This window comes from Chenopodium album, chromosome 17 (assembly GCF_948465745.1).
Source record: "Chenopodium album chromosome 17, dcCheAlbu1.1, whole genome shotgun sequence".
In the NCBI taxonomy this organism is placed as follows: domain Eukaryota; kingdom Viridiplantae; phylum Streptophyta; class Magnoliopsida; order Caryophyllales; family Amaranthaceae; genus Chenopodium; species Chenopodium album.
The window spans coordinates 50,391,457-50,414,691 of NC_137850.1; the positions used below are offsets into that span (position 1 = coordinate 50,391,457).

General features: G+C 34.4%; 3 protein-coding genes and 1 long non-coding RNA gene across 4 annotated transcripts; 2 read left to right on the forward strand and 2 right to left on the reverse strand.

Annotated features, from left to right (window-relative positions):
- The first annotated feature begins 1,317 nt into the window (after positions 1–1,317).
- LOC145589266 (uncharacterized) lies at positions 1,318–6,049 on the forward strand. Its single transcript, XM_081645794.1, has 6 exons — positions 1,318–1,571; positions 2,736–2,837; positions 2,943–3,108; positions 3,202–3,381; positions 5,036–5,118; positions 5,944–6,049. The coding sequence occupies exons 1-6, from the start codon at positions 1,318–1,320 to the stop codon at positions 6,047–6,049; spliced, it is 891 nt and encodes a 296-aa protein (XP_081501920.1).
- Positions 6,050–6,173: 124 nt separating this feature from the next.
- On the forward strand, positions 6,174–11,025 carry LOC145590120 (uncharacterized). The gene is made up of 3 exons (XR_014101863.1): positions 6,174–6,258; positions 9,098–9,250; positions 10,809–11,025. It is a non-coding gene; the product is annotated as an uncharacterized LOC145590120 (long non-coding RNA).
- On the reverse strand, positions 7,037–16,583 carry LOC145590117 (oligopeptide transporter 4-like). The gene is made up of 6 exons (XM_081646861.1): positions 15,887–16,583; positions 14,576–14,673; positions 9,982–10,554; positions 9,081–9,333; positions 8,031–8,213; positions 7,037–7,897 (listed from the first exon to the last, which is right to left on the reverse strand). Exons 1-6 carry the CDS (start codon positions 16,400–16,402, stop codon positions 7,283–7,285), a joined length of 2,238 nt encoding a protein of 745 aa, XP_081502987.1. The 5' UTR covers positions 16,403–16,583; the 3' UTR covers positions 7,037–7,282.
- A 2,220-nt stretch (positions 16,584–18,803) lies between these two features.
- On the reverse strand, positions 18,804–22,136 carry LOC145590121 (oligopeptide transporter 4-like). The gene is made up of 6 exons (XM_081646864.1): positions 21,378–22,136; positions 21,165–21,262; positions 20,434–21,009; positions 20,095–20,347; positions 19,739–19,921; positions 18,804–19,525 (listed from the first exon to the last, which is right to left on the reverse strand). The coding sequence occupies exons 1-6, from the start codon at positions 21,891–21,893 to the stop codon at positions 18,911–18,913; spliced, it is 2,241 nt and encodes a 746-aa protein (XP_081502990.1). The 5' UTR covers positions 21,894–22,136; the 3' UTR covers positions 18,804–18,910.
- Positions 22,137–23,235: the final 1,099 nt, after the last annotated feature.

A 23,235-nucleotide genomic window follows, 5' to 3' on the forward strand; every position in this document is an offset into this window, starting at 1 on the left:
AAACTTTATTGAATTTTTAACAATTTTTGTAAGGAGATGAGCATTGCTAAGTTCATACGTACGTGACACGTCACACAATTAATTAAGTCTAGTCTAGCAAGACATACTTGAAAATTATAATATGTTCATTTCTTCTAATTGAAGTTGTTTTGGTTTGAAACTTTTAAGATGTGCAGTGAGTTTAACCTTACGAATTTGGCCTAAAACTTTAAACTTTTTTTTTTTATCTATTCTAGTCCAAATTATTACAAAGTAATATAACTTTGCATGTTTTAAGTTTAGGTCATGTTTATTGCTATTCACCAATAACTCAATAAGCAATTACCAAAAATTAGCTCATGTTGTGTTTAATCTTATGAAAAAAAATATATTCAAATAATTTAGACAAGAGTTAGTAGTTTCAATTTTTTTTTTTTAATAATAATAAATGATATTTAATCCAAGATCAATTACATCTACTACATAAATAATAAGGTTAGATTGGTGAGAAGTCGATAGAACATAACACACCTCTTTATTAAATAAAACTCATGTATGTGATACTCTGCTTATATTGATATGAATCTAGCATTTAATTTGAATATTTCTTTTTCAAGAATTATTACTGAATTAGTGTACAACAAGTCAAATTATAGCTGATTAAAAAGCTCATATCATAACAAATAAATTGATCAGACCTAAATGAACAAGTCTTTTCAATTAATAAACACAAAATGTAAATAATTTATTATAGCAATTTGGTAAATAAGTCAAAAAAAAAAAAAAAAAAAAAAAAAACTATCAAGAAGACATTTTCATAAGAACCAACAAATGGACAACATAATAACACACATTGAATGCAAATGGAACAGAGGTAGTACATATTTTCTCCATTTTTTTAATTGCATCACTTTTATTTTTATAGACTCTTTGGCAGCTTTTGAAGTAGAGAGAACAACCCTTTTTTTTTATATTCTGGGTAGAGAGAATAGGTGTCAGGCTATCAATAAAGCAAAACAACTTTAAAAAGTGATGTAATTAGTTTAAAACTTCTTTTTAGAAAAGGGAGCCAATTAAAGGAAGCAATGAGAATGAGGAATAACTCAAGTGGTTAGAGATTTCCTTCTGAATTCATTCAAGATTTTGAGATCAATTCTCATCAGTACGTTTATAGCTCTCTTAAAAAAAAAAAAAAAAAAAAAACACACTAAAGGATCCATTAATTATGGATGATAAACTCGTTTAGCTACTCCTACTCTTTAATAATCAACACTCTCGCCATTATTTCAGTTGTTCTAAAACGTATCGTGTACACAATATACAAATAAATTCTGTACAATGCCAATCTCTCTACTCTGTAACTGCCGGCGAACCACACCGTCGCCGGCGTATTTCTGGCATCTCCGGCAACTACGATCAGACGCGACGCTTCAAGCAACCGCAAAAGCCGCCGAAGAGAAAACGCCGGTAATAGCGCTATACAACTATCCTTCATTTTCCGGCGCATATTCAGCGCTTTTTGCTCACCTCTTCCACTCTCACCTTCGTCGCCCTTGCCTTATCCTCCCGTTTTCCTCCGTTGCTCCTTTCAGGTCTTTCTCTCACTCAATTTTTGTTGCTATTTTGTTGTTAATTGTAACAATTATGCAATTTCTTTGATTAAATTAATTAAGTCAAGTATTGAGTAATTAGCAATTGTCTCTTAGCATTCGTTCGCTGATTTTTTATTCTGACCTAGATTAATTAGGAGTACTGAATTTTTTCATTGTTAATTTGTTATGCTAGAATGTTGTATGTCACTGGAAAAATTGTGTCCTGCTCTGTATTTATTTATTTTTGGTTTAAGTTTAATTATGTGTTAATCTTGTTTAGCTGTTGAGAAAATTAGAAATTAATACAGTATATAAGAAATGTAATATGAATTTAATTATACAACCTTTGTTTATAGGCCATTTTTGTTGTGATAATTTTAAACTACGAAGTATGTTACATTGTTACCTGGACCATGGCACATGTCCAAGGATCCGACTCGGCTATCTTGTGAAAAATATGTTAAGTGTCCAAGTGTCTTAGTCTTAGGTCTTACCAAGGTTGGAGTATCTAGCATTGGCACTGGTAGGACACTAGGAGCCGACACTGGTACTTTGAGCTAAAATGAAGAGTCCGAGGACCATAGATTGTAGAAGCCAAAAGTGACTCAATTGTGATTGAAATTCGGAACATAAGGATATGATATCTGCACTGCCGGTTTGTTGCTTATCAGTATAATAACCATGTTTTTTTTATTTTTTTATTTGACCAAAGTTACTTTCAGTTTTCAATATTATGCATAACTGAAGTATCTCCTTTATCTTCATAAATTTTGATCACCATTCATTATCATTTGGAGAATGTATTAGGTAGTAATGGAAATTTACATAGAAAAATACAGGTTGGGGGATGAGGTTGTATTACTAAATACGAGTACTAATTACCATGTACATTAGGATGATACTTTCTAAGTTACATTCAAATTTATTTCCATTACCATCGTTTACTTCCACATACAAAACAGTATAGTAACTGAAGAAAAACTGATTATGTTTCCTTCTCTCTCTTTTTTTTTTTTTTTTTTTTTTTTTTGGGGGGGGGGGGGGGATTAGTCTTGTACGAGATCCGAGATCTTTATAAATATTAACAAATGATTTACCTAAGTACTGTCTTACTACTCTTACACCAACTTTGTGTATGATGAATCCTGATGTCCTTGACAACAGGGTGGAAGATTTGTGTTATGAAGGACTCAAGACGTGCTATTTCCTTGACTTCATTGGTCCAAGAGGATTTGCTGTGGAGCTTTGGCAGAGGACAGCATGCGAGTAAGCTCATGAATAATCCTTTGTCATAGGGCTGCGCTAATATGTATAGATAGTCTTCTTAAATTGGGAGGTTGACCTTTTGTTTTCTCTGACTTTTGATACCAGAGTGATATGCTTTGATCATAGAAAATCAACACTTCAAAAGATCCCTTCTGTTGAGGATTGTTCTGGAAAACTCACGTTTCATGTCGATGTTGAGAGGAGTAGCTCAAGGGCCGTTTTTGAATATTTTTCAGGCCAGCTTGAATGCACAAAATCACCTGATGAAAATGTTAGTCTATAAGCATGTTTCCTTGTGATATTCGTTATCCGTGTATGCATAACTGATTCTATTAGAAAGCATCATTTACTTTGCCTTATGCAGGGTCTGGTCAATGGTCTGCTAAACTCAAATGATCAATGTCGTATAGAGTTACTCTTGAACTATCTTGAAGATGGAGATTTACGTCAATGGAGGTTGCCTGACGTTCGGGCTTTCAATATTGGGATTTCAGAATGGAGGTCAAAGCTGAACTGCATAATCAATCCTCACATGTATGACCAGGTGAGTAGGGAAAAATCTGGATTTGAAAGTTGAAGTCTTATCTTTGATCATGGGGTTTCTTGTCGTCTTTTTTATGAAATTGTCTTTGAGGGAAAAGCTTAATTAGTTGCGCCTATCTGCCCATGTAGTCTTTATGGTGTAGTTGCTTCTGTCAAAATTGGTTGGAGCAACACATTATAGTCATATTTATTAGCACTATATGGACCTAGCTTATTGCTCCTCCCTGTACAGTTATTCAAATTGCTATTTGGAAGGACACCCTATGTCACATTCTACATGGAAAATCAATGTTTTCCTGACAAGAAAAAGCATGTGCATCTATATGTAATGGAAGGAAGAGAATTTGTTTGGTGGCTTAAGTCTAGTGAGATGGTCTGGATTTTGTCTTTGCATAGTGTACCTTTAGTGACCTCCTATGCTTACGGGAAGATTTGTTTTGATAGCTTGGGTTCATGGGAATAAAACAGCCTAGTATGTTCTGCTATGTACCAGTTGCAGATTAGCTATGTGCAACTTGGAAAGAATAAGGGGAGAAAGTCTCTTTCTATTTGGGTGTGCTTGGCCATTTTCTGGGTTTTGCTTGTTTGGATAAGAATGATAGATTTCCTTTGAATTTACTTATATACTATTAGCAAGGACTTTTGGAATAGACTGATAAAATCATATCTGTGGCATTTTTATTGGGGTCAATCTTTGGTGATCATCCTAATAAACACTGAAATGCACTTCTTTTCCGTAAAATGTAATGAAGTCATTCTTTGCCTGAAGGTATCTTTTCTGTCAGTTCTTGCATTTTACATCAAGCTTGTTATTTGTAAGGCTTCCAAAACAGCATTGAATACCTTAGGGTTCGTTTGGCATCACCGTGGTTTTCTGTTTTTTGGTTTTTTGTTTTTTAAAATCATATGACATATATCATGTAATGAATAAAAATTAGTCAAATTTATTAAAATTATGATAATTTTGAAAACTGACAACCAAAAAGTGGAAACACCTTTTTCTTGTTTCTTGTTTCTTGTTTTTAGTTTTCAAAAAAAACAGAAAACTGAAAACAAAAAACAATGCCAAATAAGCCCTTAATAAGTGAATTTACTAATGAGTGGCATCATTGTGCTTGGTGACATTGTATGAATTGATCATGTGTGTGTGTGTTTTTTTTCCTTATTGACAAATTCGTTAATTACCACCTGAATGCAGCTACTGGAGATGAATGTTAAGGAGCTGCTAACCAAGGGAAACTTTGAAATTTCGGCTCAAAAGGATGCTGCAAAATTGTTTCTAGAAAAAGCTTTTAAACTTCGGCTAGGTTGAGGATTCTATGGGGAGTGCCTGGTAAGTTTTGGACAGTTCGCATGCTTTTAAATCTGTATTATCTGACAGATTTTTTTTCCCTCTTGCTATCTGATTCCCTCTGCTGAATCCAAAGGAAACAAAAAAAAAATGTTGTGATTGTAAAAACTTCTTGCTATCTGATTCCCTCTGCTGAATCCAAAGGAAAGGGAAAAAAAAATGTTGTGATCGTAAAAACTTCTTCAAACGGTTTCATCATAAAATATAATCATTGTTTTAAGGCCAAAGCATTCCCTTTTTTTTTTTTTTTTTTTTTCCTCTTTGGTTATGTCTAACAAATTACATTTTTATGTTTATTTATCAGGGAGTTAGAGCTGATAACAATCCAGACCTCAGTGATGAAATTGGGAAAGAACTTAGTTTAAGGAGTGCTGCAGCTGGGTTAAGGTAAACTTATCCAAAACTTGTAAAACTGGCAATCTATAATAGATGTTTACAGTATAGCATGGGCATGAGCCAATGAGGGGCAAAGGTGTATGCTATGCACAGGCCAATTGTGAAGTGGGTACGACACAGCTTGACCAGTAGGCCTTCATCAAAATTGTATTTCTCGATTACTATGTAGTTTGTTATATACTTAAAATGAAATTTTTTAATTGCATTAATCAAAATTTACAATAGCATAGTAAATTAGTTAGTTAGAATTTAGCATTAAAAAAATTACAATATTCAAAATAATCCGTAAGAGGTTTTGTTCTAATTTCTTGTAAAAAATACTAGGAAGTGTTCTAAAAATATGTTGCTGCCAAAGCCCCAAATTTCTGACTTTTTTTACGCATTATTAATTTTTCTTTGTCAAGCACACAAATAGTTCATGGGGCAGCCTGTAACCATTTCTAGTTGCTCTTTGTGTGTATTAAGAGGATATTTGAGAATTGAGATAAATCATTAGCTTTCATAATGAGTAGTGCCAGTCTTTGCTTGGTACTGGCTGTGAGATTTGAGCAAGAAAACTTAACTTCATATTTCAACTTCAACTGGCATTTTGGGGATAAGAATGGACTGTTCTGATTAGAATATTCCTCTGCTTTTAATTATCAAAAAGTTTTTTTTTTTTTTTTTTTTTTCTTTTTTGCTCTTGAATCATGTATAAAAAATGATGTTGCTCTTGATTGTTAGCTGCACTGGAAATTTCTTGATCATGTAGTTATTACTCTGCACCCAGGAATTACTCTTATTCATTGTCGTCTTTTGGAATTTGTTTTTTCCCAGGCCTGTAGGAGCTGTTGTCTTTATGCAACGTAAGTACTTGAAAATGTGTCTGAGAAGTATGGATGGAAATACAGACACCTCAGAGATTGCAAAGGTGTCACTTTAATCATTGTGCTCTATTCACTTTCCCTTTCCTAGTTTGAGTTTCTCATTCTCTTTGGATGCGTGAGATGAAGCACTATCATTACTCATTAGCATTGTTTGCTCCTTTGTCCTGTAGGCCTATGGCGGTGGGGGTTCGCCTAGTTCTAGCTCCTTCATCATAAGGATGGATGAATACAACCAGTGGCTCTCTGTCAATTTATCAAGTTGATTGTAACTTTGTAAGTACATCGTATTACTTGCATCATTTATTTATAAGTAAATGCTGTCATTATATAGATTTGGCCCAGATCCATATACTCTCCCTTCTGTCTGGAATTAATAGTTACATCTAAATACTATTTCACGGTGTCCAAGGAAGCTGCCACCTTTCTTAATAAAGTAATGCAAGTGTCGTGCTATTATATTCCCAAAATTCTCCCTCCTTAGATTGAGTTCTTGGGAGTTAAGAAAATGGCTGTAGTCAAGTCATGTCACTTCTTATTTATGAGCCGTGAATCTTGATACAATGAATTTTCTTGTTTGAAGGGAGTTATCTCCAATCATCAGCCATTTTCTTGCTACAATTCTTTTTGTTGGGGAATTCTTCCCCACCACCTCCATATGAAATAGTGTTTGTCAGTTTCAAGATTGTCTAGATCTGTACTCATCCTAGCTTATTGGAGCACCTATTTTGTGCTCAAATTGTATCATATACTGAATGAAATTCTGTTAACAATAACAAACTTCATTAAACTCTCACCTTAAGTTTAGGTTGACTAAATCTCAAAGAAAATTTGTGTAAGGACCTTGCATTTGGCTCTGAAATGGTTGGCCCCCTTGATTCTTTTACTTGTTTACAACTTGCAATAATGGCCTTTGACAGTTTGACTGCCATTGTAGTTATTTTTATACTTCTACGTTCTACCTAATTTCTCATCTTCTTTTGGGATGTTATAATCTGTGCTTCCTAAACAAATGGAAATTTCCATATAACTTTCTCAAATATCTTTCACCAGAATTTAGAAATCTGTTTAATATGTTCAGAGATACATTGAAATTAGATTAAACAGGGTATGCTTTACTGAAATAATATTGCTCTGTTGCAAACGTCTAAAATTGAGGTGTGAATGTTTATAATGCACTTGGGTTCTTTCCCGTTTTTTGTGTCATAAATATTCACAATCTCAAGCTAATACACTAAATTCTGTCAAACTAAATCTATCAAACAATAGAATAAGCTGTAGATGTACAAGAACTAGTAAATAGGGCATCCATCAACCACTATGCCCTTAGCTGTTGGACATGTTGCCAAACTGCAGTGCTCACTATTTGTACCCCACCAGTTCAAGCTTTTATTTTCCACACCTAGTGAGAAATACAACAGAACTCCCATGAAGGCAACCCCAGCATCCAAAGCTGCTGAAAGAATGTAATTGTATCTCTGCCACCAATGCTTTCTGTAACGGAAGACAAAGAAGTTGAAAATTGTTCCAACTATGATCCAGGCATTATAGTTTACAGTTGTTGCTGGTGGCATATAGGCTGTGGCCCCAAGAAGGACAGGCAGGTTAATTAGTGGTATCCATGACTTTTCAGGGAATGCCTTGTGAAAGAGCCAAACTATTATTGGTCCTAATGCCCCTCCTACAAAGAACCAGTTCATGGCTTTGTAAGTTCCAAGATCTCCAAAAATTCTCCTAGGACCAACCAAGCCCCATATGACAGAAGCATCAAAAAATACACGGTCACCAGGACAAGTCCAAGGGCTATCAGCTGGAAGCAGACTGTCCTCACATATATTGTGAATTGAGTTGAGCAACCACCACGCTACTGAAATGTTGATGGTACCAGCAAAAATGGTTCCTATGAACTGGCAGGTCATATAAAGAGGTTTACTGTAGTAAGATATGATGTTATCGATCAATAAAGCAGGTATTAATTGTAAATTATTCTGAAAATTCTTGAGTAGCTGTAGTCTGACTTTAGTGTGGTGAGAAGTATACCTGAACCAAAAACATTGATCTTGGTGGGATCTTCATGTAGTGGCCTAGCTTGAAATCACTGAGGAAAGAAACAGCTTGCGACATGCTCATATAACCATAAACCTTGAAGCATACGTTGGCAATTGGTTTTCCTGGTAATATGAGGCCCATAACATACTCTGTTATTATGTTCAGTCCTGGTGTCTGCAGATAGCATGAAGAGGACAGGTTATATAGGTGGTTGTGTGGATAAATTTGAGAAAACTTCTTGATATTCTCATAGGAAGAGGTTGCTTCTATTTCACTGCACACTCTTGAATGTATAAGGTCCGAGCTTAGACTTTGACTTGGGTTTTTTATGCAATATATGCTACTCCGTATAATGATACGGAAATAATCTAGTTAGGTTTATTCTGATATGTTATAAACTTATAATAAAGTATACTGATAGTAGTATATAATTACCAACAATAATGGTCAAAGTTTGGCCTTGGAGATCATGAAAGTTAGCATGATATTAATTTAGAGGCAAAAGGAATATGAAAGAAACCTACCTTTCCAACTTCCCGAGCCAACTGGCTACTGGATTGTGTTTTGTTCTTTGTACATTTCCAAATAGTTTGTTACTAAATTGTTTTCTTATGCAATTTTATCTGTTTTTAAGTCCAACAAGGAGTTTCCTCATGAAAGAAGAATATCAGAATTTATACATCAGTTAATCACTTTGACCTTATGTTTTCTTATAAGATTATATGGTCCAAAAAAGCTGGGTCATTGTAAATGTCTCAAACACACGGTTACTGCTGGGACAAAAGTATAACTTTCTTTTGGGTTTGGTAACTTACAACAGTTACAAGCTTGGTTTAGTGAATTGTAAAGTTTTGCGAAGTTACGATGAATGACTTGAAATTGACGTTGGTGTAGTGAATTGCAATGTCTCAAACTCATTATTGACATTGGCATGCAGGTAACTAATCAATGATTATGATGCTTAAAATTAAACAGAGATATGGAGTAAATACTTTTTAATTGTAGCGAATTATTGAGATACTGGAGTATGCTACCACTTACCACGTTTGTTGTGGCAGTTATGATGCTGATGGGGAGAGTGAATATGAATGCAATGCCACAAGCAAAGAGGAGAGCCCACCAAGGAATTTGAACTTGGTCTTTCAAGAAGATAGAGAGCAGAAAAGAAATTGTTATTGTCAACCCAAGAAGAGCATAGAACCACCATGCTGGTATGTCTTTATAGTTCTTCATCAGTTTTGTATGAATATCCTCCTTGCTTTTGTATGATGCTTGGTACCTTTCATAGATCTCTCTGTTTGTTGAACAATTTACCACAAATCAGTTTAGACATACCAGTACTGTTGTCATTCTTATAATTGGGGAAAAAAAAAAACAATTCAGACATAATTTTTAGTTGGTCGAGTATAAGGGCCAAATTCAAACTTTCTTCTTTTATATGCTAAATGTTCTTTTAAGATTCTTTTCTCCCAATATTTAATCTTACTCTGCAAAATTCCAGCTACAAGTGACAATTATTATAAGCCTGGAGTCAATAAGCCCAATGAGCAGGACTTAAATTACTGGCTTTTAATGACAAAAAATATGATTGCTTAATTCCACTATCACAAAGTTGACCCCACACTGAACTTTCAGTCTTGATGCAGCATATCTTGTTTGTGTTATTAGGAGAGATTTAATTATCAGAACAAATCTGTTTAACAATTTACGATGTCTTAATGCAGCATGTCTTGTTTGTGTTAGAAGGAGAGAGTACATTATTTGAACAAATCTGTTTAAAAAATTATGATTGCCTGATTCCACTAATTATCACAAAGTTGAATCCACACTGAATCATCAGTCTTATGCAGCATGTTTTGTTTAAGGAGAGATTTAATTATTATTAGAATAAGTCTAGTAAAAAAAAAAAAAAGAATTCACGAGTTTTAAGTAATAATATTACCTTCCGTGAAAGAAACCCACATGAGTAAGAGTGGCAGCTATGGTTGCGAAGCCAAAGCCATAAGTAAGAGCAAAAAACGTGCTCATGTGGATCTGTCCTTGCTTTGCATATTGTGTCTGATCTAACTCAAATTGGTCATTGACTATTGCTGATATATTATATATTTGACCTTGGGCCGAGAATAAATGTGAGGAGAAAATGGGAAACTTGCGAGCACTATACAAGTCCAGTCCCCAGTATGCAATGGGCATGAAGATATATATTATCAGAACATAACCTACGCACACATTTGCAATGGCGAAGAATGGGGTTATGAGGGGGCTAAGTAAAAAGGAGGCTACAGCAGACCAGTCTAGTGTTATGGCTCCAAGACCAAGGCCTTTCATGCCTGAGCCTAGCTGTTGGGCAGTAACAGATCTGGAGAATACCCAGCAGACCCATGATATGCTTGTTAGAGTTGAGAACAAGTAACCTGGGACTGCGTACCACACGAAGCTGCATGTTAGTGCAATCAGGAAGAACTTTGCCCTTGATGTGCGCCTTTCATCTTTGTCATCCTTTTCATGCAAGGCCCTGCATAAAATTGAAAAACCAGTATTGATGTTAGGATAGACATCCTAAAATTTAGGTCAAACTTACTTTGCTGATTGACCAGCTGCAGTTGAAAATATTTTGTTGTTTCAGAAATAGAGTTGGTTGTTTGGATTAATATTATGCTAATTGCTAATAGAAAGATAAACTGAACACATTGTTTGGGTGCACATTTGCTGCTTATGATGATGTTTGATTATCTGCTCAAGCACTAATGTTACTGTAATATGATGTAGATTGCTTAGTTTCTTTAGCAGCTGCCAGCTGGTGCATCACAAAGCAACCTTCCATTAAATCTATTTGGAACTGGGATCACAAATTCACCACACTCGTACATACTTGATACTTCTTATCAGAGTTGATTGGGTATATACAGAAGCATTTTGGAATTTCTGAATTAAATAGTCTCAGAATCACGGATATTCATTCATACTTCCTCCTGACCCTTACGTAAGCTTCGCAAGGTTAGTGCTCATGCTTACATATTAGCAGTAATTCAGTAAACAGTTGCTCTCAAGTCCATTTGAAAACATTTACAACTTTTTTATCAGTTTTGAACATTTGGTAAGTTGCTTTGGTTCATAGCCGTCAAACTAGACCTTTACATGAACCTTAAATTTCATTGCAAACATTTGCATGCGCATTGTTCACTGCTAGCAATAACAATTATTGGAAGAACTATGCACTATACCATTAACGTCTATACACTATCAACATGTTGCTTTTTCTACAACTTTGTGTGTATTGTCAATAGTTTTGGCATGCAGTCATTGAAAACTGATGTCAATTCATTAATTGCATTATCACGTCTTGATATTTTATTTCTTATCTTGTTATGCTGATAGGACATAAGAGTAAGCCGAGGACCACCTTTCCAATTTCCAATCAAATAGAGCAACTTGCGTTTGTCGATCAAAGGTACCTCAGTTACCAGGATATGAATTTCAGTCCAACATTTGACTGGCCATATATTTAGCATTTTTTTATGATAAAATGAAGCCCTTCATTCATCATTCTATACACATTTTTTATGAGTACTATAAATTATCTGGATAAAATACAGAGTGTATCACCTCATCGTTTACTCAAAAGGTGATGGACTAATGGTTGTGACCTTGTGTAGTTGTGTATATATATTTTTTCTTTGTAAATTTTCAAATGTAGAGATTGTGGACTTAGAGATGTCAATTCAGGTCATTGGTCAAGGGTCGAATTTAGTTGAGTTGGGTCATTTTGGACTTTAGTTATGCGGGATTATATTGTGGATTGGTCACTTTGAGCTAGGTCGGGTTGTTTCAAGTCAGATTAGTTTTTACTCCATAACACTTTTAATTGTGGTAAAGTTGAAATTGGAGATCATTTGAATTACGTGTCACATGGACCATGGCCAAGAATTACAAGAATTTTGGTAACCAGTGTACAAGTGATGTGTTCATTTTATATATATATTTACCCCCGTCCCTTGGTCGTAATTAGTAGTGTTTTTGGCTCCTTCGAGCCACTTTTATTACTAATTTGTGTTTTCCAGTGTTTTTGTAGTTTTGCTTGAGTTTTGTAGGAATTTGCATACTTGGAGCATTTTCCCAGATTTTTGAGGAGCAAATACGAGCGTTGGAAGGCCGCGACCACTTTCGATAGCCCAAGACCGATTGGAGGTAGCAAATCGGTGATTAAGGGCTCAGTTTTGGAAATACAAGGCAATTGGGCCAAGTTCGGAGGCCCAAGGAGATAGTCGTGAAGCCCAAGAGCTCCGCCCGGACCAGCAAGGCTCCGCCCGAAGGCTCGCCCAGCCGGGCGGGGCGAAGCAACACTTGAGATAGCCCGCGCCCGGAGCACGCGCCCGGCCGGGCGCGAGAAGACCTCTGAAAAAAGGCGGGCCCGGTCGGGCGGGCCCTTGCCCGACCGGGCGCGAGTGGCTTTTAGGGAATCTTAGTTCCGATTAATTTGTTTTAGCGGATAACTCTTGTTTAGTATTAAGGTAATTTTATTAGGCAAGATTAGATACCTCTTTTTCACTTCTCTTACTCTAGTTTTTAATTCCTTCTCTCTCTACTTAGATTTTCTCTCTCTAGACTTATTTTCTCTCTTGTTCCCTAAAACTCCATTGTAATTCCGCCGTCTTGGTATGATTTCTCTCTTATTAATCTCAGTATTTTTATTCATTCAATTTCTTCATGTCTTGTTTAATTATTATATTTTGTTTAGCTTTAATTATGTCTGAGTAGTTCTCTTTCTAGGGTTTATGGGGATCTAATAAATAATATGAAGGGGTAATTTTATCATTATTGATTGTTAATGCTAAATTGATTTCCTATTGATTGTTTAAATGCTATGCAATTAGATTTGGCCAGGTTTAATTGTATGAGTTTAGCAATATTGATTCGAGATTCGAGAGATGAGAATTGATGTTTAGGCTTAGTTTCAATAGGCAGTTTAATTTATAAATGGTTAGGTCGAGATTCGAGAGATGAGATTTAATACCGGTAAATTAACTCTGTGATTGTAATACGTAGCGAAAACCCTTTATGATCTGATTAATTAATGCATCGATGATTGATTATTATGTTTTACCCTGGAATATTGTTTATTAGTGAACCTATGCCCTAGGCTTTATTATTATTGATTTCTTCCCTATTACTTTCCTTACTCATAATCTTCGTAGCATAGATTTAATTCACAAAAATATTGGTTACCTTAATAATTTAGATTATAATAATTAATTAGGAGTAGAAAGACTAGTTTCCCTGTGGATTCGACCCTACTTCCCTATCTGCATAAGCTAGTGGACTTAGGTAATTATTTTTGATTAGGTGATACGACTTTAGCCTGTCAACAAGTTGCTAATTTGTTACTATTATCATCTTTTCCACCGTCTTCTGCTGTTGCAGTCTTTCGCCTGCTAGTATATAATGTCTTTGTTTTATCCCCTAAAATTGATTGGATGTCCTCTTCTCTATTTTATTATCCTTCACTTCAACGTGATTTTCTCCACACTTTACAAGGGGGAATTATTGCAATCTTGGCATGATACTTCTAATGTTTTAACGCGTAACTTTGAGGAAAAATGTGTCAAATTACTTCGTATGTTTTAGTAAGTTTGTTTCACTTTGCGATTTTCTTTATTTTAGGTATCAGTTGAAGCGAACATGGCATAATACGGTATAGTATAAAACTAGTCTCTATTTTGTTGCCTATCACAAGAGGTCCTAATCAATGATGCCTGGCCATAATCATATAGATGGAAAGCGATGAGACAACCAATATTTCAATTTTTATATGGTGTAAAATTTGTACTTCATATAAAATTGTAACCATTGCAACTCTCATACTCTTTATTTCTATTATAAATAGAATGGATGGTACTAATTTTAGGAACATCAATTATTGGGATAATGGTCTCACCATCTCATGAATGCCCTTTTTAGTGCATTTTCCTTATAAAATCTCCATAAATGAAGTCTAGAGTATTGATGTTACTTTGATGCAATATTTTGAATTTTATGATGTTGTGGTTTCTTCGGAATATTACTACTTTTATAGAAGAGTTTAATGAATTCATATACATTTATGTCAAGGTCACCATCACCTAGGTTAGAAAATTTACTCAATTTGAGATTGTCCATTAAACTAAACAAAGACATTTTTGTATATGGACTTATCTTTTTACTCTTCTTTTACAACATTAAGTTATAGGGTATTTAAAAAATTAATTAAATATTATAGTAATTACTTTATTTTAATAAATGCTTTGAGAGCCATTTCTCATCAAGTCACCAAGATAATGATGAGACAAGTATAAAATAGGAGGAAAGAAATTAATCAACCACCTTCTTATCAAGTTGGCTTACTATTTCTGACCTCCTTCTTATACAAGTTTCCTATTCCTTCTAATTCACACAGTACAATTGTATTTAACGTCTTCGATTAGCCATTAATAATAGTAATAAGGAAACGAACACTTTTTAATATATTAGTATAAAAAAACGATAATTAAACCACTTGCCTGAAAAGAGAGACTTGGACAAGAGTGTTTGGCCACCACATATGAGCAGGCTCCACTACGTACTTCCTCATTAAACCTGCCCAACCGTAACCCAATACCTGAAGAGGAATATAATTGATTAATTAGGCATAATAATTTTTAATTTACTAACAATATTATCCTGTTATTTTCCAATATACATTTGAGAGTCTAGTACAATGATTTTTTTTTTTAAATATATATATATATTTATATATATATATATATATATATATATATATATATATATATATATATATATATATATATATATATATATATATATATATATATATATATATATATATATATATATATATCATAAGACAAAAATAATCACGATAACAACTAAACAAGCATGATATATACAAAATTTAACGTTAAGATAAAACGAAGTGACATGTATTAATCAAGAAAAAGATGTATTTAATCTTTTATTTCTTCTTAATTCGATTCCTTCCAATCCATAATCATCACTTCTTCCCTAAACCCTCCAAGAAGGTATTTTCTTTTACTAGTATATTGTTTTCTTGAAGACAAGTCACTTACTTTCCACTTTTAGCAGGCTATTCCTTTTCACACCTTTATCGAATGGGACAACTTAATGTTTCTAGATTTATAAGAATTTTTTACTCTTAGCTTTTTTTCACTTTCACATACTTCGTGCATTAAGTTTGTTAAAAAGGTAAATTAAAAACATCAATTAACTTTATTCTTAGGTTGTTAATTGTAATTATATATTACCTCTATTTTTTTTAGTTGACATCGTTTGACTTTTATACTATTCACATACTACATTTTGACTCGCTTTTGTGATTTATAGATACGATAAAATATGGTCATGCGAGATGTTGTTTGAATCGTCTCGATATGTATTTTATTGATATCTACTATTTATAATTTTATAACGTTAATAATTAGAAATATTAAGCATTAAAAACATATATTGACATGCGTAATAATAGAAAAGTGTCAATATAAAAAAAAAAAAAAAGGAAAAAAAAGGCTCCTCACAATTATGAGCTCACTAAGACACCGACTAGCCACCTCTATATTTAATTGTTCACTACTGCTCATTCACATGTGAAGGTTCATTTCTCAAATCTTATCATATGAATTTTGAATTTGAAAGAATTATAATTATAATGACAACTTTGATTTACTAAAACTTAGGTATAGTAATTTTGTCACGAATTATTAATGATAATCTTTATTTATTTATATATGTACGTATGACACACGACACGACAATTGTATGAGTATAAAATAAAATAATGGAGGATTAATACATACCTGAGTGGTAATAATGAGGATCCAAGCAGCCAAAAATGAGATATTTCGTTTATAAAACGCCTTAATAATATTGACAATACCAACAGCATAAGCTGATCCATTACCAAAAGCACTACCAGCATTAGCAAATATGGTTATTAACACATGTTCTTTTACGTTAAACGGACCCGGGTTAAGTGAAAATGACCGGGGTCCGAACCCGGGGATACGAAACTGGGTCTGGGGTAGGATACGAGCCATTAGATGACCAATGGGTAGGGTGGCTACTTGAACCGTGATTTGTGTTATAATAAGGGGTTCAGTCCTATAAGAAAAAAATTGGTTAAGAAATGAAAGTAGCCCACAAGAAAGTAGGCCCAAGAACCACATCCGGAAGGTCCATACGGGTAGGTTTGGGTCATCGGTGTTTGTGACGGTTAGACGTACCTCCTCGATTGGGGAGATCTCGTCGTCGTTCAGATCGGGTTTGGGTTTCTCTAGGTCAGGTTGGTGGGTTTGGAGTTCTAAGGAACCCATGGGAGGAAATGGAGTAGCTAGCACAAAATTTAGAGAGGAGAAAAAGAGACTTCAGGAATTGGTAAGCCTCACTAGAATGTGTAAGGGATATTTTTTATATAAGGTGAGGTTAATGTTAGTTGGACTTTTTAATTTGGAAAATTTGAAAATATTTGACAGCTATTATAAATGCTACTATATAAATTAAGATAAAATGCCAATTAGGGGAGAATATAGGTGGTTGTGTAGACTTTTTATACAGTTAAAGAGATCTATATATATCTAGTTGTGGATGAACATATCTTGTTTTCTAGGGAGTATTAACAAAAGGATATTTTAGGAAAAACAAAATGTGCGAATTTATGTAATTTCTCGCTTCAATTTACAAGTCTGATTGTTTTATTTGGCATGTCTCAAGTTATTTGTTTCACTTTTTTGTGTTTTGTTTAAGAAAATTTTTCTCTTGATCAAACTAGGTTCTACAGTAACATTCTGTGTAAATGATAATGGAGCAAGTAAATTAAGACAGATGAAATAACATATAAGAATACGATGAAAGTGGGAAAAAAGGGTTATGTAATAATAATGAATGAGTGTGTATGAATTGAAGAACATGAATGCGCATTAAAGAAATTAAAGTTTTGGTTTTGGGGGACCATTAAAAAGAGAAATATTGCAAATTCAGCTAAACATAATTGATTTCTGGCCTACAACTTGCACATGAAGGGACAAAATAAGAGTTCCCTATTTGTCTATACACGGGACACTCCTTCAAGCCACCTTACTCCTTTTACAATAAGGCGGGTTGGTCTTTCAAAAAAGAAGCTAAGATACTTTCATATTCATATAATCATATAAGGATAATATACTTAATGAACTCATGACATCGTATGAACAAAAAAATTAGTAACTTACTGTTAGGATATTTTTTCAGGTCTGATCTTCAAATTAGTTTAAGATCTCAATCTTAAGTAGTCTTATGTACTCGTTTATGAATCACTAATGAAGAAAAAAAAAAAACCTTCCTCGTATTTATTACTATGGTTAAAAATGGGCACGATAAAATGGCCACGCAACTTTGATGATAGAATTATAGGATATACTTAACTAATTGTCTAATTATAATATTCTTCAATCTAAATAATATGAAGTGTAATATATATATATATATATATATATATATATATATATATGCTGAGAAAATGAGAAACTTAAGGATCATAATATAGAGTACAAATGTACAATGTAAGGTTGAAAGAGGGTGTAACATTAGTACCTGATGATAATCTCCTTTTTATTTAAATAATAACTATCAATCTCAATAAATCCAAACACGTTACACCTCAAATTTCTTTGATTCACATCATATTGACCTGTACTAGTCAACAATTCATGTTTGTGGCTGATTCATCTTCCAAGTAATTCACATTTCACTGTACTTCAATTGGTTCAACCATACAAAATAAATCATACGTAGTGTAAGTTTAGATATGTTATGGGCTACGTCTTTTTACTATCAAACTAATTATTGGAGGCATGCAGTTAAGTTTTGAAAAATATAAAAATAATTACTAATGACAACATTCTAATTCGGCAATTTTATTAGGGTGACATCATATCAACAATTTATTATTATTATTTTTTTTTGGTTATCAACAATCTATTGTATGTTAAACTATTATTATAAAATTTGTAATGTATAGTATAAAATGATAAAAGTGTGTCATTGTAGTGTCATCTTTAATATGGAATACGTAACAAAGTAAATTTTTCGTCAACTACGTATAAGATATGATTAGATTAGTATACATGGAATAGTGGTATGTATTAATTATGTAATTATCAAATAAAGTGTATATTGACCATTGAAAATATTGGCTCAACAGCTATCTTCCCTTGACCTGTATACGCAAGCATGTTATTAGATTCACGTGATATTAGGCTACTTGCTAAATAATACTTACTTCATTCGTATATTATATTATATCATACAGTATTGCATTCCACTACTCCGTAATATCTGATTTTAGAAGGTTTAGAAACTGATAGTAGATTGATATGAGATTAAACTTCGTTTACATTATTATTGTCCGTTTAAAAAATAATTTGGAAACTATTATTGGTCAACTTTGCATAGCTAGTTTACATTACATTATTATATACATATTGCTTTCAGTACTCTGTATATGATTTTAGAAGGTTCGCAAATCAGTAAGTTGATGTGAGATCAAATTTTGCTTACATTGTCATTCTTCGTATCTTATTGTCCATTGTCTATCTACACTTGTGGTATTAAAAAAATAAAAAGAAAAATGATTCAGAAATTATTCTTGGTCAACTTTGCATAGCTAGCTTTCTTTTATATACGTTGTTCTGAGTTCAGACGATCAGATTAGTGGTGTGGCACTGTGCTAATAAATTATAGTCGTTCGAATAAAACTTGGGTCGAAACTTGTACTCAATCATTTGTCATATTGGTATAAAAAGACGCAATCAAGTTCTATGGAAAGTTCTATACTTGTACAAGAACTAGTGGATAGGGCATCCATCAACCGTGATGCCCTTAGCTGTTGGACATGCTGCTAGATTGCAGTGCTCGCCGTTAGTACCCCACCAGGTCAAGTTTTTATCCTCCATAACAAGTGCTAAGTACAACAGAACTCCCATGAATGCAACCCCAGCATCCAAGGCTGCTGAAAGAATATAATTGTACCTTTGCCACCACAGTTTCCTGTAACGAAAAATGAACAAGTTGAAAATCGTTCCAACAACAATCCATGCATTGTAGTTGAGAGTTGTTGCTGGTGGCATAGAAGATGTCGCGCTAAAAAGTATTGGCAGATTGATCAATAGAATCCATGATTGCTTAGGGAACGCCTTGTGTAGGAGCCAAACTATGATTGGTCCTAGTGCACCTCCTAGAAAGAACCAATTTAAGGCTTTGTAAGGTCCAAGATCTCCAAATATCCTTTTAGGACCTGCTAAGCCCCATATAACAGAAGCATCAAAAAATACGCGGTCACTAGGACATGTCCAAGGACTATTAGGTGGAAGCAGATTATCCTGGCATATATTGTGTATCGAGTTGAGCAACCACCATGCTACTGCAATGTTGATTGTACCAGCAAGAATGGTTCCTATGAGCTGCAAGATCATGTAAAAATGGCTAAAATAATGAGATATGGCATATTCTGTATACAAAGCAGGGCTAAAATCACTTGTTTTGACTCAGTAGTCAGTAACCTGACTTTGTTAGATACAGTACATGTAAACTGCTGCAATGCCCTGATTCAACAATTACTGAGTAAACTAGCTGTCAAAAAAAAAAAAAAAACAATTACTGAGTAAGAGTTATACCTGAACCAAAAACATCGATCTAGGCGGGATCTTCATGTAGTGTCCTAGCTTAAAATCACTGAGGAAAGATATAGCTTGTGACATGCTCATATAACCATAAACTTTGAAACACACATTGGCAATTGGTTTTCCTGGTAATATAATACCCATAATGTACTCTGTAACAATATTCAGTCCTGGTTCCTGCACATAGAACATGAAGCCGAGTTATAGTTAAGTTTTTGTAAGCATTGATTTCATATTACTTCTTGAAACTTCTTTCAATCATAGCAGGTATTAGTTCTTTTTGTAATTTCAAGTACTCCGTAGTTCTTTATGATCATTTCTTTTAAATTTCGGTCACTAATTTAACTCACCATGTTTGTAGTCGCGGTTATGATGCTGATAGGAAGGGTGAAAATGAATGCCAAGCCACAGGCAAAGAGGAGAGCCCACCAAGGAATTTGAACTTGATCTTTTAAAAAAATGGAGAGAATAAAAGAAATTGCTACTGTTAATCCAAGAAGAAGATAAAACCAACTTGATGGTACATCATTATACTTCTTCATTAGTATGGTATGGATATCTTCCTTGCTTGTGTACGATGCACGATATCTTTCGAGTATTTCCCTGTTAGTTGAACATTTTACTACATTTAGCCTAATGAGCAATTAAACAGGAATAGAATTGAAGTTCAAGTAAATAAGTAACATTACCCTCCATAGAAGACGGTGACATGAGTAATAGTGGCAGCTATAGCAGCGAATCCAAAGGCATAAGTACTAAATGCAAAGAACACACTCATATGAATTTGTCCTTGTTTCTGATACTCTGTTAGATTTAGTTCAAATTTATCATTGACAATACTTGAAATGTTATATGGTTGGCCTTGAGCTGTGAATAAATGTGAAGAGAAAATGGGAAATTTTTGAGCACCATACAAATCAAATCCCCAGTATGCTATAGGAATGAAGATATATACTATCATAACATAGCCTGCACACACATTTGCAATGGAAAAGAATGGGGTGATAAGAGGGCTGCGTAAGTAGGATGCCACGGCAGACCAGTCTAGTGTTACGGCCCCTAGACCGAGGCCTTTCATCCCCGAGCCTAGTTGTTGTGCTGTGACTGATTTTGAAAATACCCAGCAGACCCATGATACACTTGTAAGTGTTGAGAACAGGTAACCAGGAACTGCATACCACAAAAAGCTGCATAATAGCGCGATCATAAAAAACTTTGACCTTGATATGCGCCTCTCATCCTCGTCATCCTTCTCATGCAAGGCCCTGCATCAAATAAATTAGATGTTATGGCTTATGTTGGTTCTATGCGCGTTCTCTGCTAGTGTGCATACGTACATCTGCACGACTTAAGCCCATTTGATAGTATCTTCTTATCATGTAACATACAAAAATTCTCCATTAAATTTGTGCTTATTTACCTAAATAGAGAGACTTGCACAAGAGTGCTAGGCCACCACATATGGGCAGGCTCGACTACGTACTTCCTCATTAAACCTGCCCAACCATATCCTAATACCTGATAATAACGGAAAAAAATATAAACATAACATGTTAATATGAACCTTAGATTAATTTATCAAGTACTAGAAATAAAATATAGAATAGCTTAGGAAAAATGATATAATGAATACCTGAGTAGTGATAATAAGAATCCAACCAGCTAAAAATGATATATTCCGAATGTAAAAGGCCTTAATAATATCAACTATTAAGACAGCATAAGCTGAAGCACTTCCAGCATTAGCAAATATGGTTATAAGTACATGTTCCTTGACGTTAAATGGGCCGGGGTTAAGTGAAAATGTTCGGGCCCCAAACCCGGGGATACGAAACTCGGTCTGAGGGAGGATATGGGCCATGAACTGACCAATGGGAAGGGCAGCTACTTGGACTGTGATTTGGGTTATAACCAGGGGTTCAGTCCTGTAAGAAAAGAACTGGTTCAAAAATGAGAGGACCGCACAAGAAATGAGGCCCAAGAACCACATTCGGAAGGTCCATACCGGTAGGGTCGGGTCATCGGTGTTGGCGACCGTTAGCCGGACCTCTTCGATCGGGGAAATGTAGGCATCATCGATATCCGGGTTGGGTTTTTCTGGGTTGGGTTGGCGGGTTTGGGTTGTGGGTTGGAGTTCTAAGGAACCCATGGAAGGAAATTAAAGTGACTTTGATAAGAATTATGGAAAGGAGTGTTGATGTTTGCTTGGCACAATGGGACAGTTTTATAAAGCTAAGGGATATGATTTGATTTTGGACTCTTGTAAGGACGCCCATGGTGTATGATATACTACCTCCATTACATATTATTTGCAACAATTACACATTTTTCTTCTCTACTTTATGTCAAATCGTTGCAAATAATATTAAACGAAGGTAGTATAATATTTCACATCTAAAATTGTACTCGAGACTAGATAATATAACGGGTTCTTAATTCAAAATATATTGATTGATTTTCAAAATAACTTGTACGTATCTACACGTTGTGGGGTACAGAGAATTAATTAGGAAGACGCCCTTCACCCCCCACAGTGAGGCCAGAACTTGAAATAATTTGCTAACTCTAGAAGGTGATGAGGATGGAAAAAAGATCTTATTTAAGTGACTAAGACAACTTAGGCACTTAGGGATTGAAAATGAGAGGAAGCTAGCTTTCTCAATATTGGCATATTGCAGTCAATGAAAACCCCAAAATTTTAAGATAAAATTCAAAATTTTAAGCTTAAATTGACAGTAGACATTATTGGTCTTTGAATACTTCTCCAATTCCCATACATTTGGATTGATAGTGATTTTGAGAAAGAATGGGAGAGGCTCCACTCCATAATTGTGGAGTATGATATTATGGAAATATGGAATGCCATGGTATAACAATGAATAAAGCACGCAATTATTTGTTTTATAGTACTTGGATGTGACTGACCTTACCTTCGATATTGATTTAAGGATATTAACCTGGCTTGAAAATTTGGCTTAAGTTTGAAATTAATACGTCCGACATTGATTGATATTTCGTGAAAACCTAGCTAACGATAGACCCTAACATGACCCAACCTTGATAAACGGTCTGAACCAAACCTAATCCAAATAAAATATTCACCACCTCATATAGCATGGTATTACCAAATGACGAACACCACTGGAATCCGAGGCTAAGTTAATATGAACCTTACCTCGCACAAAGTTACTAAGAGAAACCTAAATTCAACATGGACTGCATGGATACAACTAAACCCGAATTCAACTCTACTAAACTTGCCATAGCAGTATCTTGTATTATCACAGTATGAATATAATCTACTACTATGAGAACAGCCTTAACAATGTGTCCCTCTTTGCAAGCTCTTCTTCACCTTCCATTAATTAAGAATCAAAACTATCACTATATGCACCAATACTTCACCACCTTTCAATCTCGGATCGAGCTGTTTCCAGCTTTCCATCACTTCATTAGACAGTTAAGACATAAGACTCTTCCCTACCATCATC

What these genes read in the sequence shown, in the direction of transcription:
- LOC145589266 (XM_081645794.1), top strand. Translation starts at nt 1,318, where the DNA reads ATGCCAATCTCTCTACTCTGTAACTGCCGGCGAACCACACCGTCGCCG. An exon ending in TGGCAGAGGACAGCATGCGA is followed by an intron (nt 2,838 to 2,942) that starts GTAAGCTCATGA and finishes TTTTGATACCAG; the next exon opens with AGTGATATGCTTTGATCATA. An exon ending in ATCCTCACATGTATGACCAG is followed by an intron (nt 3,382 to 5,035) that starts GTGAGTAGGGAA and finishes TTTATTTATCAG; the next exon opens with GGAGTTAGAGCTGATAACAA.
- LOC145590117 (XM_081646861.1), bottom strand. Translation starts at nt 16,402, where the DNA reads ATGGGTTCCTTAGAACTCCAAACCCACCAACCTGACCTAGAGAAACCC. An exon ending in GTGGGTTTCTTTCACGGAAG is followed by an intron (nt 9,334 to 9,981) that starts GTAATATTATTA and finishes TTCAACAAACAG; the next exon opens with AGAGATCTATGAAAGGTACC. An exon ending in GATCAATGTTTTTGGTTCAG is followed by an intron (nt 7,898 to 8,030) that starts GTATACTTCTCA and finishes ATGACCTGCCAG; the next exon opens with TTCATAGGAACCATTTTTGC.
- LOC145590121 (XM_081646864.1), bottom strand. Translation starts at nt 21,893, where the DNA reads ATGGGTTCCTTAGAACTCCAACCCACAACCCAAACCCGCCAACCCAAC. An exon ending in GTGCAAGTCTCTCTATTTAG is followed by an intron (nt 21,010 to 21,164) that starts GTAAATAAGCAC and finishes TATTTGATGCAG; the next exon opens with GGCCTTGCATGAGAAGGATG. An exon ending in GATCGATGTTTTTGGTTCAG is followed by an intron (nt 19,526 to 19,738) that starts GTATAACTCTTA and finishes ATGATCTTGCAG; the next exon opens with CTCATAGGAACCATTCTTGC.